The 20,490-nt window shown below is 37.8% G+C and overlaps 1 protein-coding gene across 1 annotated transcript; it reads left to right on the top strand.

Annotated features, from left to right (window-relative positions):
- Positions 1 to 3,030: 3,030 nt before the first annotated feature.
- Positions 3,031 to 12,093, top strand: LOC140146563 (large ribosomal subunit protein eL13-like). Its single transcript, XM_072168435.1, has 3 exons — positions 3,031 to 3,314; positions 4,728 to 4,901; positions 11,789 to 12,093. Exons 1-3 carry the CDS (start codon positions 3,069 to 3,071, stop codon positions 12,011 to 12,013), a joined length of 645 nt encoding a protein of 214 aa, XP_072024536.1. The 5' UTR covers positions 3,031 to 3,068; the 3' UTR covers positions 12,014 to 12,093.
- Positions 12,094 to 20,490: the final 8,397 nt, after the last annotated feature.

Raw genomic sequence — 20,490 nt, forward strand, 5'->3', positions numbered from 1 at the left:
AGCATGAGGTTTAAATAAAATTAAACTTTAATTTAAATCTGGGTGACTTTCACGACTGCGCCTCTCTCAGTTCTTTCTCAATCCCTCTCTCACTCTATTTCTGTCTCTCTCTCTCCCTTCAAACCCGACTTTCAAAATCCCTCCCTCGATCCAGTTCTCAGACTTTTTTCGAACCAGAACTCGAGTCCCAATTTCCGCCATCAGACATACGCCTGTACCGATGGCTGGCTCTGACCTGTACGGTACCCAGGCGCGCAGCCAGCATACGAGGGGCGGGGGGGGGCGGGGGAGGGGGCACGGTCAGTATGGTCCCTATTTTCTCAAGCCTCCATCATGTCTGGCTCTCCTCTCTCCATCTCCGTCATATTTGGCTGTGTCCCGTAAGTGACTTTACACTACGCCCTATTCAGGGTGCTGTAGGTGACTTAAAACGGTGTATCATAGCAGTAAAGACAAACAAGTTAATTGGCTGTGCTCCGTAAGTGATTTTAATACACCACGCCCTATGTAAGTGACTTTAGGCTGCACCCTGGTATACGGCACAACATAGCAATAAAGACAAACAAGTTAATTGGCTTTGGCTGTGCTCTGTAAGTGACTTTACACCACGCCCTATGTGAGTGACTTTTTTAATAGATCGCACCCTGGTAGATGGTACATAGCAATAAAGACAAACAATGTAATTGGCTGTGCTCCGTAAGTGACTGTACACCACGCCTATGTGAGTGACTTTCACAGAACTAATTCTGTGGTGACTTTACACCGCACTCTAGTAACATCATAAATGGACAATTTAACAAAAAGGAATTTTGATTGATCTGTTTTAAAAGAGTACAAAGTAGAGGGAATTTTGGCACGGAGGGGGGGGGGGCAAGTTATTATTTGGTGGGCCGAGTGGGGGGACAAGTGACTTTTCAGGCCGAGGGGGGGTCAAGCGATTTTGGAGGGTCGTTCGAAATTTTCCGGGGGCTCATAATCATTGCACAGCCACAGCACATTGCGCCTTCTAATTAACATGGCATCTACACATAAAACCCTAAGTGGGTTTATACAGGGGCCGAATTAGTTTGTGGTCGAGTTGGCATGGGCCAGAGCTGACGAGTCCTACTATTCACGTGTTATCCATTGAACATGCGATCACCGGAAAAGAAGGGAGCGATTTTTATCACAAATTGTGCCGAAATATTCATGTGAGTACACTTAAAATGGGACATACTATCTGGGAATTATGCCACCAACACGTATAGTAACAGAATGGTAAGTGAAGTTAGATAGAAGGGGGTTATTTCAGGGTATGTTTATCATGCTGTATTGTCATTATAATTTATGTGGTCTTACGTAATATGTTTACCCCCCGAAATTAGATACGAAAGGACACTAGCCACGAATGCTCGAGGCATTCGTGGCTAGTGTTTCTCGAGCAATGCATGTTGAGTGATGTTGGCCAATATTTCAGTCATGAGCATTTTCAGATTTTTGCCCGAATTCTGGCAGTTTTTGAGTTTTGTTGTCCAAATTTTCACATTTTTATTTCTATTTTTTCAGCCTGTTTTGGGACTTTTAACATGTTGTTTGAGATTAAGGCCAAATTCATGCGCTTTTTCACTTTCAGGCAGTATCAACAGATGTTTTGATCAGATAAACTGCTCTTCTTCAGCCTCAGGGACAGACAACGAAATATAAAATCAAACAACAAAAAGTTCAAATTACTCTGTAGCAAACAAGTCAACAAACTCAGCTCAGAGCGAAATTTAGTGGGTGTACAACCCCTGTTAGTGTTACCAGTACTTTCCTGTTTGGCAAGGATGACAGGTTTTTGTCATCCTTGTCTGGTTTTTTACAGAAACAGGTACAGACAAACAACCAGTCAATTCAAAACTGTATTCCAGACACTTAGGAATCTGATGAAGGATGGTCCAAACTGCACAATCATGCAATAGAGTGATTCACGCTGCATGAATCTATAGTGGAAATGTTACCATGTGCTTCTTTTATCCCGGGTCTTTTATCCAGTTTGCCATCAACATTTTGAAAGGAAACGGTTCATGCCCAGACCACGGTCTGTCAGTAAATGTACATTTTGTTCTGGGGCTGATTATTTGGACTAGACTAATATTTATTTTTATTTATTTTACAAATTCGGATATATGTGATATCCACCCCTATAATTTACATAACTTTTGTTACCAGTGTGTTATTATTTTTTGAGATAAATTCAAAAATAGTCGCAAATTTATCAAGGGGTGTAGTTCCCCTTGCATACATACATACAATAGGCTTTTATATAGCGCCATTTCAAATGATCACAGCGCTCAAAACAACATAGCATGAAATATAAAATACCAAAAACATGATAGAAAATAAGAAAATGCAATAAAAAGCAATTATATTTGAGAAAACAGACCGAAATGTTTTCAGCCCTTTTTTGAACACTGGCAAAGAGTTGGAGGACCGGACTGAAACAGGTAGCTGGTTCCACAACTTAGGAGCTGTGAAAGCAAAAAGCCTTATCAGCGGCTGACTTAAAAGAGCGGTACCGGTAGTGGAGTTTGGGCACATGCAGGCGAGTGGCATCGGTGGCAGATCGAAGTCCTTGTCTTCCAGGGATATATAATGTCAAGGAGGATGCCAAATAATCCGGCCCCTTTAAACCATTTATGGTCAAACTTGCATATGCAGATGATCTTATTAAGAGACCGTTCACAAACAATTGTTAGGGGGGGCCTGATGCAAAAATGGGGCCCTTAAAAGTTTTGACCCTCCTATAAGGGGGCCCTTAAAAAAAATGACCACAAATTTTCCTGGGAAAATTGAGTTAAAATATGCTTTTCTATGGGGTTGACCCATAATTTTCATGTCAAAAAGGGGGCCCTGACATTTATGAAGTCTGAAAAGGGGGCCCCAAACATTTTTTGCATCAGGCCCCCCTAACAAACTTGTGTTTGTGAATGGCCCCTATAACCCTCCTTCATTGGTTCCCGGTTCAAAATTTGACTCAATATAGATCATTTTGGCCAATCGGCAGGTAGTTCTCATGGGGTTAAATTTCTTTTTGCAGGTGAGCAGCCATGGCCAAAGTCAGAAACGGGAGGATTCCCAACGTCCATTTCAAGAAGGATTGGAAGAACCGTGTGAAGACATGGTTCAACCAGCCCATGCGTGCCAAGCGCCGTAGAAATAACAGGATCAAGAAAGCTCGCGTTGTCGCCCCTAGACCAGTAGCTGGACCTCTGAGACCCATCGTGCACTGCCAAACTTTCAAGTACCACACCAAGGTCAGGGCCGGACGTGGATTCACTTTGGAAGAGCTTAAGGTAAGTGTGTGCATGTTTTTGCTTGTACCACTTGTACCACTTTTTGGCTTCTACCTTTAAAAGCATGTATAGCTACATTGATACCGATGCCACCAATAGAACAAGAAAATTTGCCCCTTCATTTTTCATACCACTTTGTCAATTTTTTTTTTCTCATTTCTTCACAAAATGCAAAAAAATGCAATGGGCAATGGGTACCCCGTTAAAGGAATGAAGATTAAGTCATCTGGTGCCTTCATTTTAGAAATAGAAGGAAAATAACATTATTTTACAAGGCAAAAAGCAACTAAGTAGGCCTACAGTAGTGTTGACATGCTGTCTCCAGGAAATAAGTTTCCAATTACTACTAAGACCTAAACTTTTGAGATGGATTGTATGTTTATATACTTACTTTTTTAACTGTTGCTGCTTGCAAATTAAAACAGAATCTACTGGTAATCATCAAGGCAGATATTCTCTTTGTATGTGGGTAGACAGAATGCATGACAAAGCAGGATCTCATCCTGATGAATTCCCATTCAGTGATGACCATTTATGACATGCTAGAGTAAACTAACCAACCGCCTCAGAACCATTGATAGCCATCTACCTAACCCAGTGGCTTATCACTGAATGAAGCAGCACAATTAATCTATTACTTTTGCCTGACTGCAATCATTGACATTAATGTGTTGACTGTTTTTTGTGCCTTTTATAAAAGAGTGTGTGTTTTTTTTGATAACTGCTCGCAATTTACCTGCACCTAATAAATCTTGCACTAATATTGTCGGCCAGCGGAAATATGTTGCATTTCCCACACAATGTATAATTTCTTCCTTGTACTGAATACTGATTGTTATTTGGTGCAACATGGGATGATAGTGACAAGAAATATCTCAATTGCAAGATATGGATGTGCTCTGTTAATTGATGTATTTTCACTATCAACCCATGTTGCGCTGAATAGCAAATCAGGATGAAAGAAATGCATCGTGGGATGTGCAAGATATCTTGGATTGGATGGATTGTATGTTTAAGGGGCAGGGTCAGACTTTTGTGTCACAGTGCAAGAATCAATCTTGATTCTTGCAGAATAAATAAGCGGGAATCACTTGCTTCTTGCAAATCAATTTCTGTGTAAATTACAAAAGTTTGGGAGAATCAACTTTGATTCACATAAATCTGTTCACAAGAATCTGTGCAAGAATCAATTCTAGGATTCTCACCAAAATTCTGACCCCAAGGTGCAAAATTACCCATAGGACATGCTGTTTTAACACTTCGTTCAGAAATTTCAATCATCACGACAAGTCGTAAACATTCACAGCAAGTCACCTGATTGACCTATGACATCGGACGCAAACTAGTATTTTTATTCAGTCTCTGATTACTGTAAAATATCAAGTAATTATTGTTTCCACCTGCCATCCACAGGCTGCGGGTATCTACAAGAAGTTTGCCCCCACCATTGGTATCTCTGTGGATCACAGGAGAAGGAACAAATCTGTAGAAGGTCTGCAAGCCAACGTACAGCGTCTCAAGGAATACCGCAACAAGCTGATCCTCTTCCCCAAGAAGGCCAGCAAGCCCAAACCAGGAGATTCCACTGTAAGTGATTGCATGTACACAGACTGTGTGTCAATTGGTCGGTTGAAGTGTGAGAAGGCTGAAAGTCAGTGTTCGAATTTAGGAAAAATAAATGGTTGTCCCACAGACAACCAGATTACAATTTCTGGTTGTCCGTCTAAGTTTTTGGTTGTCCGTAGGCCTACAAATGTGACTTTTGGCTAGATTTATGGTTGTCCGCAGACAACCGAATCAGTATTTTTGGTTGTCCGGCGACTTTTTTAGTGTCCCGGGCAACCGGACAACCAAAATTTCGAACGCTGCTGAAAGTGCAACCTTTTGATTGTAGTGGTTTTTATCTGTCTGCTACTTAGACGACAAAAAAAACCCTGTTCTACGAGCAGACGGACCATTTCTTTTTCATCGCTTTACGTAGAAATATAGTATCTAGAAGTAAATATAGTGTATTTGCATTTCTCGGTGACGTCAATGTGTGCAGATCATTGATTCATGTGTGTATCTATATCTATACAGTACACACTGCCTATAAACGCGCATGTCTGAACGGCAGCCGAGCGCTTTATTTTAATGCTGCGACCACAGAATCTTGCACTGACATCACTGTGTCGAGGAAGGTAAAAGCACTATATAGGGTCGTGTGTTTTAAGGTCGCCTCCTTTCGCGTTACATGGTGATTTTTGCTTTCGCGACATGATTTTACCTTTACAATGTCATATTTGCTGAAGTATACCCCCTATGATAGTAAAAGTATACATTTTCTGAAAGGAAATTGTCCAAGGAATCCAAATATGCACTCAGAATTGACACTAGGTGTAAGATAAATAGGTAACATTGACTGAAATGTGAATATTTTTATATTTTTAGTCATTCAATGTTTTTTACAATAACATTTTCTGTGGTAACCCTATAGCAAAAATAATGCTATTTTCTTGCAGAGCACACTTAGGCCCTTACAACAATATAAAATTGCATGGGGTTCATGATTCACCCAAAATAAATATTTCCATCCCAATTTGGTGCAAAATTATAATCGAAAATTTAATCTTCTCACAGAGTCCATGTATGTAAGCGTCTTAATTGCCCATTATCACCCCAAAAACCTATCTATTTATATCAGACTAACTATTACACATTCCAACATGCTTTTGTGGCAGCAAGAATCACTGGAACAAGTCATCATAATTTACTAAAAAACATTAACATACCTGAAACAACTTGCGTTTCCCGAGTAATTAAATGTGTCGACGGCAATGCACCTTTTAAAAGATGTACATGAAATTTCTCTGTCCCATGAAAACAGGCTGATTCTTTCAAACATACATACACAAATATTAGGATTTTAAGAACATAGATTATGTAAAAAGTATCTAAAGAGTGCAATTGCACACATTACATCCGCATAGTCCATGCAGGTTGTGTCCGATGACATGTTTTGATACCAAAATATGATACACAGTCTTTAGGTATGATAGCATCAATTGGCTTTAGAATTGGCTTTGTAGTGATGTGGATTGCCTGAATGTTGTGCAGATAGTACTTTTTAGTAGTATCCAGTAATGACCTTAGTTCCTGGAGGATGATCTTGAAGTCCAAATTCATCTTCATTTTCATGGATTAACTGATTAATTGGATGCAAAAAGGTCTTCAGCATCATGCTGACATTAATTGACTTAAAATAAACAAAAAAGTGCACTCTTAATTACTGGAAAGAATATACAGGCCCAACAGTTAACATTATTCGGCTTTTTAAAATAAAATAAAATCAATGGGCATGAAATATTTTTTTTTTTTTTAATAATTTTTCCTACCGATTTGCAAGTTTATAATTGTCACAAAATCACTATATTATTATTATTTTCTTTATTATCACCCAGTTTGTCCATACTATACATTCATTTACCTACTTGTCAATCATAAAACAATAAAGTAGAATATGTTAGCTTTCTTGTGGTACCAAATTTATAACCATACACAAAGATTTGACAAAAATATCAACGTTTCTGCAAAAATAGTACTAAAAATGTCAATTTCCCATATAGTTTGTACAAGTGGCGCCACCACCGCCTCCACCCCTGTACTTCAAGCTACAAAAAGGTATATCTTCACTTCTGGATGGACTATGGCAATGCCACTTTGCAGGAATATGACATAATAATACAGCTTTCAAATGAGACCACATGCATTGATCTAGCTTTTGTAATTATGAAAATATATGAGATTAACTGCAGCTTGATACCAAAAAGCGTAACATCTCCACCCTTTTTGGGTGGCGAGTTTAAAACGCGTGACCATAGTGTAACAGGTAACTTTAACTGCTACCAAAGCACAACAACGTATCTGCTGGTGATTCCCAAACCAGATACCTTTTTACGTTTTAATAGATCTATAGAATGCATGACAAAGCAGGATCTCATCCTGATGAATTCCCATTCAGTGATGACCATTTATGACATGCTAAAGTAAACTAACCAACCGCCTCAGAACCATTGATTAGCCATCTACCTAACCCAGTGGCTTATCACTGAATGAGGCGGCACAGTCAAGCTACCATTCTAATTGTCTTGAACGTGATAGTTTTGTTGGGCGGTGCTGGGATGAATTTCATTGTAGACTGCATGAATAAATTTTGTTTGATTCTAACCAAAAGATAAATGACGCAATTATAATTTGATTCTAACTTAACATTTTTGTGAGAATCAATTTTAATTCATGCCAATCTTTGCGGAATCAATTCGCCGATTCTTGCCAAATTTCTACTTTGGTGGTGTATATTTGGGCATAAGTCCACAAAGTCGCAGGTTCCTAGATCTAGAATTAGAAACATTGCCAGAAGTAACAAGATGTCAATGATTCCTTTCAAACATTACACACTTAACACTTCCCACAAAACACCATCAAATTTGGCTAAATTTAGACAATTTTCAATCAAATTGTAAATTTCACGAAAAATTTCCTCAAATACCACCCAGCACTAAAAATTCTCTAGCTACAACCCTGGCTTCTAGGCAAGACAGGTTGTTTTTAGGAGCAGCCTGTTCTGTGTTCTAGACAATTTGCTTTTTTGCTTAATAAAACAGAATTTTACACGCTGTTCATATTATAATACTTACTATTTAAACTGTTACTGCTCACAAAGTAATTGCAGAATCTGCTGGTAATTACCAAGGCAGATATTCTCTTTTTTATGTGGGCAGATAGAATGCATGACAAAGCAGGATCTCATCCTGATGAATTCCCATTCAGTGATGACCATTTATGACATGCTAAAGAAAACTAACCTCAGAACCATTGATTAGCCATCTACCTAACCCAGTTGCTTATCACTGAATGAGGCGGCACAGTCAAGCTTTCTAATTGTCTTGAATGTGATAGTTTTGTTGGGCGGTGCTGGGATGAATTTCATTGTAGACTGCATGAATAAATTTTGTTTGATTCCAACCAAAAGATAAATGAAGCAATTATAACTTGATTCTTCTTACAACTTTTTTTGTTTATAAGAATCAAGTTTTATTCATGCCAATCTTTGCGGAATCAATTCGCAGTTTCTTACCGAATGTCTACCTTTGGTGGTGTATATTTGGGCACAAGTCCATACAAACTCAGGTTCCTACCTAGAATTAGAAACCTTACCAGAAGTAACAAGATGTCGAAGATTCCTTTCAAACATTACACACGTGCACCCCCACACGAACACCCTGGAAAGCACAAAACTTTTGACCTACCCTGTAATATTTTACACCTCAATTATCCTTATTTTGGTCCATTTCAGCTTTCAAATTGCACATTTTTGCCCACATTATGTCACACTAAATTTGTTAGTGGGACAATTTTGCCCGCTGCGCTACTGATAATTAGACACAAAGACAGCGCCCAGTGGCAAGGTCTTAAGGTAGGATTTGAAGGTTTGGGTGTGTAAATTCAAAAACCTGGGTGTGTAAATTAAAGATTTGTGTACAATGTATAGGCCATGTTGGCAAAAACTGGGTGTGTACAAATTTAGGTTTGTAAAACACTCCCTACACGGCTGGCTGCATACATGTAAGCCCTTGCCCAGCGGCCTGAACTCGGATACCAAAGTTAACCAAATATGTTTACTTCCAGGCAAGGCAGGCAAGATCGGTGCAGCCTGTTCAGTGGTCTGGACAAGATGCTTTCTTGCTAAAATTTTACACTTGATTATACTTACTTTTTTAAGTGTTACCGTACTGCTCGCAAAGTGAAACAGAATCTGCTGGTAATTACCAAGGCAGATATTCTCTTTTTTATGTGGGAAGACAGAATGCATGACAAAGCAGGATCTCATCCTGATGAATTCCCATTCAGTGATGACCATTTATGACATGCTAAAGAAAACTAATCAACCGCCTCAGAACCATTGATTAGCCATCTACTTTACACAGTGGCTTATCACTGAATGAGGCGGCACAGTCAAACTACCATTCTAATTGTCTTGAATGTGGTAGTTTTGTTGGACTGTAACATGGTAGAATTTCATGTAGACTGCATTGATTAATTTTGTTTGATTCCAACCAAAAGGTAAATGATGCAATTATAATTTGATTCCTACAACTTAACTTTTTGTTTTTACGAGAATCGATTTTGATTCGTGCCAATCTTTGCGGAATCAATTTGCTGATTCTTAGTGCTGTAATCGATTGTCGTAAGTATCGATAGTCGGAAAATACATAGACTTCCGACATGTCGAAACACTCAATGTCAGTATCGATACACAAACGACATGGCACACATGCTTAGATTATCTCAAATTGCGGATTTGCAATACCACTTTCGTTTGTTTGATGCATGATCCATGTAGTTTTAGCTGTTAGGCTTCAATACACTTGTTGTTAACTTGTTTCTGGAACTTACTGATAATAAAATTGGTAAACTCAAATCCGTGTTTCAAACTGCGTGAGTATCGATAATAGTATCGACATGTCGGATGTTTGCCTCCCGACATATCGATACCCAGAAAGCTTATCGATTACAGCACTACTGATTCTTGTCAAATGTCTACTTTGGTGGTGTGAATTTGGGCACAGGTCTACAAACTCAGTTTCCTATCTAGAATTAGAAACCTTACCAGAAGTAACAACATGTCAAAGATTCCTTTCAAACATTACACACGTACACCCACACACACCCGAACACCCTGGAAAGCACACAACTTTTAACCTACCCTGTAATATTTTACACCTCAATTATCCTTATTTTGGTCCATTTCAGCTTTCAAATTGCACATTTGTGCCAACATATGTCTCACTAAATTTGTTAGTGGGTCAGTTAGACAGTTTTGCCCGCTGCTCTACTGATAATTAGAAACAAAGACAGCACCCAGCGGCAAGGTCTTTGGTAGGATTTGAAGGTTTGGGTGTGTAAATTCACAATTGTACAATGTCTAGGCCATGTTGGCAAAAACTGGGTGTGTACAAATTTAGGTGTGTAAAACACTCCCTACACGGCTGGCTGCATTTAAGCCCTTGCCCAGCGGCCTGAACTCGGATACCAAAGTAACCAAATACATGTAAAAAATGGACGGGTTTACTTCCAGGCAAGACAGGTTGTTAATAGGAGCAGCCTGTTGAGTGGTCTAGACAAGATGCTTTCTTGCTAAAATTTTACACACTGATTATATACGGTACTTTTTTAAGTGTTACTGCTCGCAAAGTAAAACAGAATCTGCTGGTAATTACCAAGGCAGGTTCTCTCATTTTATATGGGCAGACAGAATGCATGACAAAGCAGGATCTCATCCTGATGAATTCCCAGTCAGTGATGACCATTTATGACATGCTAAAGTAAACTAACCAACCGCCTCAGAACCATTGATTAGCCATCTACCTAACCCAGTGGCTCATCACTGAATGAGGCGGCACAGTTAATTTATTGTTTTTGTCTCACTGCAATCATTGACGTGAATGTATTGTCAGTTGACTGTTTTTTGTTCACATCTAGGGCAAGGCATTAGCCAGAAAGGTGTCTTTAGAGTGTCCAAAATGGTCAAAAATACCTTATTCTACAAAATCAGGGTGTCCACTTCCTATTCACTCCATTATAAAAATCAGAATTTTAGGGTGTCCAAATAAAAGGGCGTCCAAATAACACCTGGACACCCCTCTGGCTAATGCCTTATCTAGGGTGTGTTTTTTTGTGTGCCAGCGCTTTTAGTAACCGCTCGCAATTTAGCTGCACCTAATTACCGTAATCTTGTGGACCAGTGGAAATATGTTGCACTTCCCACAATATATTTTTTCTTTGTACTGATTTGCTATTCGGTGTTGATACTTGATAGTGACCAGAAAATCTCAATTGCAAGATATGGATGTGCTATAATGTATGATTTGCATAAAGAATAGATTCCTATTTAAGTGTTACTTTTCACTGATCACATTACCCCCTCTTAAATTCGAGCCAAACAAATGAGGTAAAATGAAGAAAATTGCAATTTCATTCCAGTGCCTAATGCGTGTGTTTGATTTGCCGATCGTATTATTATCATGAATTCGGTTTACAAACATTATGCCTCTAAAGAGACGATTTTTAATGACGAAAGGCAGATGCCCTCCACAAAACATAACAATAGATTGGTCTTGTTTGAACAGTCCCCTCTATCAGTAATGTAGTTGCTCAAACTCCCAAGTGATGTTTTGTGGAGGGTGTCTGCCTTTCGTTAAAAAAAATCTCATTTAGAGGCATCTATACTTGTAGATGGAAAGCTATGGCATGCAGAAACAATGTTTCATCTCAAATTTCATAGTAATTGTCGGTGCTATTTATAAAAAATTTTTAAATGAATGCATTACATGGGATAGGCATGATTTTCTTCTGTGCCCCTAATAGCTAAGGAAATTCAGTCCAAACCTGACTCTTGTTTTTCGGTTATTTTCTTTCCCCTTTATCTATCACAGGAGGCCGAGGTGAAGATGGCAACACAATTGGCCGGAACAATCATGCCAATCAAACGTACCTACAAGACCGAGAAAGCACGCGCTATCACAGATGAGGAAAAGAAACACAGCGTGTTCGAAGCATGCGTATGGCACAGCGCCAACGCCAGACTGTTTGGTATCCGCGCAAAGAGACGCAAGGAGAAGGAAGAAGAAGAAAGAGACAAAGCAACCAAGAAGAAGTAAATGATTTTGAAATGGACTATATCATGTGTACACTGGGAACATCTTGTGAAGAATAAATACAGTTTTATGAAGTAACTGTACTTCTTGAGTGCTGTGTGGTTATTTTAGAAGTTGCTATTAGGCTGTGGGAAAAAGTAATGTTATTTTGAAATTCTCTAATACAAACTGGATCAAAGTAATTTGTATCGATTACCATGGGCTATTTCACGTAAAATCCACACTACCCCTGTGGAAGACGTAGCTAAAGTCTGCCACAGAGGCAGTATCAATTTTGAATAGAATAGACAATTGGGTAACTTCCATTTGAAATACTCCAGTTGTGGAAGATATAGGTAAAGCCATAATACAGGGGAGTATAGGTTTCAAAATGATTAACTCTGACCAATTACATTTCAAAAACATACTCCCCCTGTGAGAGATATTTCCAAAATCTTCCACAGGGGTAGTGTGGATTTCAACTGAAATAGCCATGGATGAGTCTGACACATCAAAATTCAACACCAGATTTAAATTTGTAGATACATTTTGTAACATAGATGGATATTTCAAGAGTATCCAATGTTGTATTTGGAAGAGGCAGGCTTTTTAATCAAATCAAAATCGATGGGTACCAATCATTTTGATACAGCTTGTATTAAATTGATCAGGGTGGCTTGGCTTCAAAACTGGTCCGCCAGCATCCTGACAGAACCGTGATCTGAACAGGCCCAGAAATGCAGCAAGAATCCATTTTCGTAGAGATTCTTTTAAACTGATTTGGGAGAATCTAGAGATTTTTCATAGATTTTTTTTGAGCCTGTACACTAAATGGGAAAGAATCTAAAGATCAATTTGTTGAAATACACACTACCCCTGAGGAAGATTTTGGAAATATTTTCCACAGATACCTTTTGAAATGTATTTGGCCAAACCCATACTCCCCCTGTAATGTGGTTGTACCTATATCTTCCACAACTGGGGTGAGTATTTCAAATGGAAGTTGCCCAAATATCTATTATATATACTATATATTCAAAAACTTGTACACCACCTGTGGAAAACTTTAAACTGAATCTTCCACAGGGGTAGTGTGGGTATTAAATGGAATAGCCCAATGTAAGGTGGACTAAAATTATATGCCCTGCTGAACATTAGTAACCTGGTCCAGTTGCAGGTTCTAGAGCTCGGACAGCTCATATCACATATGTACAATAATTACATAAACACGGCACAAAAAGTTAGTCCTCACTCCAATGACCCGTCATAAATCTAAACGTGGTCATGTTATGACAATCTGTTTGATGTGGTTGTGAGCATAAACTTGTTGGCTCCAGTAGCATATTTGCTACCAAACACTCTATATTGACAAGATTTGGTGCATTTTTAAAAGTTGCAAATAAACTGGAGCGTGCAGAGATAAATTGAAGACTGTAAGCATGTTGTTACCCAAAATGATCACTAGATAATATCAGTCACACCAGTCAAGCCCAGAGAATGATTTAAGTACATGTACTACCCAACACCCCACTGGGTTAACTGTGCAGTAGGTGAGTAACATGACACCACTGCTCTGCGATGCTGCATAGAAGTGAATGGTTAAATTTGAATTTGTACAGTTATATTTGCATTAAAAACGCTGTGAACATGCTGGTCGATTTCACATTATATGTTATCTACAGAAGGTGTAAATTATCCTTTAAACACGCATCACTTTTGTATCGACCAAGTAATAATGACACACACACACAATTCTAAAACAACAACTTTTGCACAGAATTCAATGGGATTTGAAAAGTGAAGTTGCAGTTGAAACTCTAGTGATAACACTTTTGCAGTGCATGATGGGGCTTCCTTAAATCATCCTCCGAGTCCAACCGATCTATCCCTTGCACTTCAGATTGTCGATAGGGGCTCATAACCGGCAACACGTCACTTGGCAATTTTGGATGATCGTTTTGATTGCAACTTGTGAAAACGTATCAAATACTAAGTACTAGAATTAATTCTTGTTAATTGGAGGTTTGGGTTGCAAATAATAAATTTACGTGGTATTAAATTGGAGCTAACAAGATTTTGCATACGACCATTTCAGTCAAATTAACACACAGGTTTAGATATATGATGAATGTTTGTGTGTGTGTGTTGTTTATTTCAATATACGGTGGAACCTCGTTTACACATAATTGTCGAGGCCTAAGATAACAGATTTCAGTTTGTGTTAACAGGATTTAATGTTATCTGTGATGTGTTATCAAGAATTTTGTATTGATAAGTTTCCACCATATCCCATATCTATTCAATTCTGCCCAACTTCCATAGCAAGCTTGACATTGCCAGGAACCAGTTGCTGTGGTTTGAAGGGCTTGAGTATGAATGTGTGTGACACACAAGCGCACATTAGACATATTGAATTAAATTCTGAAAACAAAGAATGGAACAACAATTTATTCATGGCGATGCGTGAGATTTTACTCAATTTCCAGCTTTTTGCGTGAGATTATCTAAACAAATTAGTGGTGTCACCCACCACTAATTGCAACAGAATTTTTTTCACTTTTATACCAAAAATATACTTGGTGGAAAGGTAGTTTTTGGCGGGAAAAGATCATACAGGGGTCAAATTTCAAAATTGCTTTAATCTGATTAAAAACTATACCAAAGCATTCCTATACTCTTAAGGATTCAGAAAAAGTATAGTTTGTCATATCTGTGATGTACCATTCTCAAGTTATAAGCACAAAGGTCAAATTTTAGGCTCCATGTGGGTCAACTTTGAAAAAATGCTCCGATCTCCTTAAAAATGGTTTCAATGTGTTCGTCCTTTAAAAACACTCCAAAATAAGAATAGTTTGCCATATATTGGATGATTCGTTACCTAGGTAGCAGGGTGAAAGAGGTCATTGACCATTGACCTCTATTGGCCCGACCTAGTTTTCGATGTTACGCATGTAATTAAACAACTTAAACAGTGCAAATATTCTTTAAATGAATTATGTTTGCAAGCCGAACAATTTGAGACCATTTTGGTTAAAATCAGACAATTTTTAGTTTTTTGACCTCTGTTGAACCCAACATTTGACCTTTGACCTTTTCGGTTATAACTCAAGAACCGTACATCACAGATATGGCAAACTATACTTTTTCTGAATCCTTACAAGACTAGAGGAATAATTTGGTATAGTTTTTAAAATGATTGGAGCGATTTTGAAATTTGACCCCTGTATGACCTTTTCACGCCAAAAACTACCTTTCCACCAAGTATATTTTAGTATACTTTTTGTATGCTGTTCAGGAGACATCTCTGACATTCATAGCAGTGAAAAAAATTCTGTTGCAATTAGTGGTGAGTCAAAACCCACTTTGACTGGACTATGAGATTATACTACCTTGGCGTGAGAAAGTGACCCAATGCGTGAGACTCATGGCCAATGCGTGAGAATTGACAGCCCTGGTCCCATCTGTCAGCCCAGACATCAACCCTGAACACTTGTGGTACCAGCTTGGTCGTGCTGTGCGTTCCAGAGTAACCATATCGAATGACCGGCCTACGACGAATCCTGGTTGAAGAATGGAGTGTCATCCAACAGCAACGTGTGACCAGGCTCACTGAGGCTGTGAGCAGCATTTGGAGGAGGTGCCTGGCTGTTGCTGCGTATGATTTTTTCCACATTCTAAAGGTTCTATATAGAACCTTTTTGTCCTCAGGAGAACCTTCCCTCTTGAACCTCTAAATAAGGTTCTTTAATTTTGGACCGAAAACGGTTCTGTATCACATTTTGGGGTCATTTTCGATGGTTTTGGAACCATTTTTGGTTCTTTAGAGAACCTCTAAGGGTTCTCCTAGGAGGACAACTTTAGAACCTTTATTTCTCAGAGTGCACTCGCTATTTTAAGTTAGCGACTTGTGTTGTTTGAGCATAGAATAATGGTCAATTTGGCACATTCTGTTTGAGACCCCACTACCTTCACAAGACTTATACTCAGGTGTGAAAAAGGTGCTTGTTTCAAATGTAGTGTCATTGTAAAGGGGAAGAAAGAAGCTATCCATTGATGTGCAAGACGGATATAAACACATCACAAGTAATTTGAGATATAGATGCTTGAAAAAAAATTCCAAACTTTTGTTTAAAGTGCATGTAGCTGAGCGGAAAAAGCCGACCATCGTTTGAAAATTTTGACTTTTCGTATTAAAGATATGCATTTTTCCCCCAAAAGCCCCAAGTAATCAAAATTACTTGATATCAGAAGGACGTTCCTCGTATTCAAAATGCAATTCGATATGTTTGATGTTCTCTCATGTCCCACAAAGAAGACTTAGTACCGTATAATACTACTATTTTAATAATATAGTACGAATATTCTCAAAACGCTCATTCCAGATCCCTTAAGGGATGGGGTTGAGCCCGGGGGTTTGAGCGTTTGGACAGTATTTTTTGTGGGACATGAGAGCACATCAGAGATATCGAATTGCATTCTGAATACGAAGAATGTCCTTCTGATATCAAATAATTTAGATTTTTGAAATTTTCAATGTAGGCCTAATACACATTTTATGGCAAGGGATTAAAAATTGATATTATTGATATCCTCGAAGTATACTTTATAAATCTGATGATAAATAAATCTAATCTAATGAACTTTAAATCTGAATAAACTTTATAAATCTGATGATATGTACTTAATATAAAGTGCATGTAGCTGGGATGAAAAGCCGACGTTCAATTGAAAATGTTGACCTTTCGTATTGCAGGTATGGATTTTTCCCCTAAACACTAAAAGAAATTAGGTCTTTGGGGGAAAATATATAGCTTCAATATGAAAGGGCAACATTTTCAATTGATCGTCGGCTTTTCCTGCTAGCTACATACACGGTAGCCTCAATGCACGATTTCCTTAAAATTTTAGATTTGTTATTATACATGTATACTCAAAATGCTGAAATAGTGCTAGTAATAATTATCGGGAAGGGTTTCTGTCCATTGAGCTGAAATAAATAAGGTAAAGTGAAAGGAACCCTGTTGGTTATTTTGGTACATATCATTAGATTTATAAAGTTTACTTCGAGGACTGTTATATAGGCCCCACCAAAAAAATTTTTTAATTTAATCATTTGTGATAAAATTTGTATATTAAATCGTGAATTTAAAAAAAAAAATCAAATTATTTGATACACTCATTGTATTCAGAAAGCAATTCGACATGTCTGATGTGCTCTAATAGGCCTATCCCACAAAAATACTGTCGAAACACTCATTCCAGAGCCCTTAAGGGATCTAGAATGGGCGTTTCGACAGTATTTTTTGTGGGACATGAGAGCACCTCAGACGTATCGAATTGCATTCTGAATACGAAGCATGTCTTTCTGATATCAAATAATTTTAATTTTTTGAAATTCACAATACAATACAAATTTTATGACAAATTATTAAAATTTGATATTTTTTTGACTTTTTAAACTTTATAAATCTAAAGATATGTAGCTGGGAGGAAAAGCCGACGATCAATTGAACATTTTGACCTTTTATATTGAAGAAATGGATTTTTTTTCCAAAAAGACCTTTTTTTTTTTTTTTTTGGTGTTTTGGGAACAAAATCCATATCTTCAATACGAAAGGTCAAAATTTTCAATTGATCGTCGGCTTTTGATCCCACCTACATACACTTTAAGTATAAATCATCAGATTTATAAAGTTTACTTCAAGTACTGTTAAATATCAAAAATATCAATTTTGAATGATTTGCCATAAAATGTGTATTACATTGCGAATTTCAAAAAATCAAAATTATTTGATAACAGAAGGACATTCTTCGTATTCAAAATGCAATTCGATATATCTGATGTGCTCTAATGTCCCACAATAAACACTGTAAGCTTCACATTGTCAGCAACCAGTTGCTGTGGTTTTAAGAGCTTCAGTATGAATGTTTGTGACACACAAGCGCACATTAGACATTGAATTGAATTCTGAATACAAGAATGTCCTGATTATCAAATAATTTTGATTTTTTTTTAATTTGTGATATTTTTTTTATAGCAAATGATTGAAATTGATATTTGTTTAACAGTCCTTGAAGTGAACTCGAGAGTTAAAGTTACTTTACATTATCTAAAGATATGTACTTCAAGTGTGGTGACCAAAGTGATCAAATTTTCCAATTGATCGTCGGCTTTTCATCCCAGCTACCATGGGCCAGCTACATACACTTTAAGTACTTCCTTTCTCTTGACCCAAAGGCCGACGATTGTTAACTTGATTGTTGGGAGTGGCCTTTTTTTCCTTGTTCTTTGTCTTCAAATCTGTTTCTCACTTTTCTTTCCATACAGGCCAGCATGCTTATAGCTTTTTAGCCTGGCTTGAGCATTTTGTTTGAGCCTGGTCCCATCAGGACCCAAGCGTGTCTCCACACGGAGAGACCTTTAAACAAACAAAAGTACATATCATTATAGATTTAGAAAGTTTACTTCGAGGACTGTCAAATATCAAAAAATTTTAAAATATCGAATTTTTTTAATAACTTGTCATAAAAGTTTGTTTATATCACAAATTTAAAACAAAATCAAAATTATTTGTTTTCAGAAGGACATTCCTCGTATTCAGTATTCAATTCGATATGTCTGATGTGCTCCCATGTACCACAAGAAATACTGTCCAAACGTTCATACCAGAGCCCTTCAAGTAGAATGCTGAACCCCATAAAGTGTTAACATCACTGCCTGATGGTGCATCCCAGATAAGATGTGAAATACTGCCACTCAATAAAACCCAAATCCAGTAGATGATTCTAATCCAAAGTTCAACTCCTCAACAAAAGTTCAGAGAGTTTTTTCAAGCATATAGGCCTATATCTCAGATTATTTGTGATATGTTCACAACGTGTTGCAATTCAATGAACAGTTATTTTTCCCATCTACAATAACACCACATTTGAAACAATTACCATTTTCACGCCTGAGTACACGTCTTGCATGTAGTGGGTTCTGAAACAGAATATGCCAAATTGACCATTATTCTGTGCAGAAATCTGCAATCCCATATCTTCACAATCTGGACCTAATGTAATCCCCAAGATGACAATGCTCCCCCTGCAGAGTATGGGAGTAACTTCGAGCATGAAGGTAGTAGAGAAGGAGTGAGCTCGCGTTAAGCTCATTACGTAAATTCTATTGTAAACACAATAGAGACAGATATACCTTTGATCTAATGATCATCGCCGATAATTTCTGGAATGACTCCGTCTCATGGGGGGTTCATATTTAGTAACAAGTAAATCACATATGCGCAAAACATGTATTATGGATGCGCATACATTTACTTAGCTGTTGAACTTGAATATTCATATTTCATTTAATATAATAATGATTTTCACGATTAATATGTTGAAACATGTTGTTCCAGAATGTTTCTAAACAGGTTATTATGGAATGGTGCACTTCACACACATTTTAAGGACGGGTAAAATTGTTTTCACCACTGTTTTAAAAATACGAAGATCTTATTAAAACAAATTGCGCATTTTTAAGTTGAGGAATTCTCCCATCAAACGAGATGTATCTCAGTGTTGCCCGGTACTGCCCGGGTTGGTCCGATTTTATTTGTTTACCCAAAACTTTAACAATTGTTCCTCCCCCGAGGTTTCAAAATAAACCGCGTCCTGAGCCCTCTTTTAAACTAGGCAATGAAAGAGATGTAAAGCATAATGTGCATCATTTTCATCAAGTTAGAATGACTTATGCTGTTTCATCATATTTATAGCGCACACAAGTGTGCGACCATGCATGTATACAGCACAAAAGATTATAAGTGATAATCGGTTACATAATCAAAACGTTGATCTGAAAACCTCAAAGGGCGGCAATTATGATTGTACAATAGAATGCGTGCGAGCTTTCTCCTTCTCTACTACCTCCATGCTTCGAGTAAGGAGTATGGAATGGCCTCCCAGTCCCATCTGTCAGCCCAGACATCAACCCTGAACACTTGTTGTACCAGCTTGGTTGTGCTGTGTGTTCCAGAGTAACCATATAGAAAGTGTATGTAGCTGGGATGAAAAGCCGACGATCAATTGAAAATTTTGACCTTTCGTATTGCAGGTATGGATTTTTCCCCCAAACACTAAAAGAAATTGGGTCTTTTGGGGGAAATATATAGCTTCAATATGAAAGGGCAACATTTTAAATTGATCGTCGGCTTTTTTTGCCAGCTACATACACGGTAGCCTCAATGCACGATTTCCTTACAATTTTAGATTTGTTATTATACATGTATACTCAAAATGCTGAAATAGTGCTAGTAATAATTGTCAGGAAGGGTTTCCGTCCATTGAGCTGAAATAAATAAGGTAAAGTGAAAGGAACCCTGTTGGTTATTTTGGTACATATCATTAGATTTATAAAGTTTACTTCGAGGACTGTTAGGGAGTGTTCAGAAATACTTTGGTGGGGTGGGCTGGTAAAAAGGGAGGGGGGGCCAAAAAAGTTTTGGACCTTAAAAGAGGGG

Source organism: Amphiura filiformis, chromosome 2, assembly GCF_039555335.1.
Source record: "Amphiura filiformis chromosome 2, Afil_fr2py, whole genome shotgun sequence".
NCBI classification, from domain to species: domain Eukaryota; kingdom Metazoa; phylum Echinodermata; class Ophiuroidea; order Amphilepidida; family Amphiuridae; genus Amphiura; species Amphiura filiformis.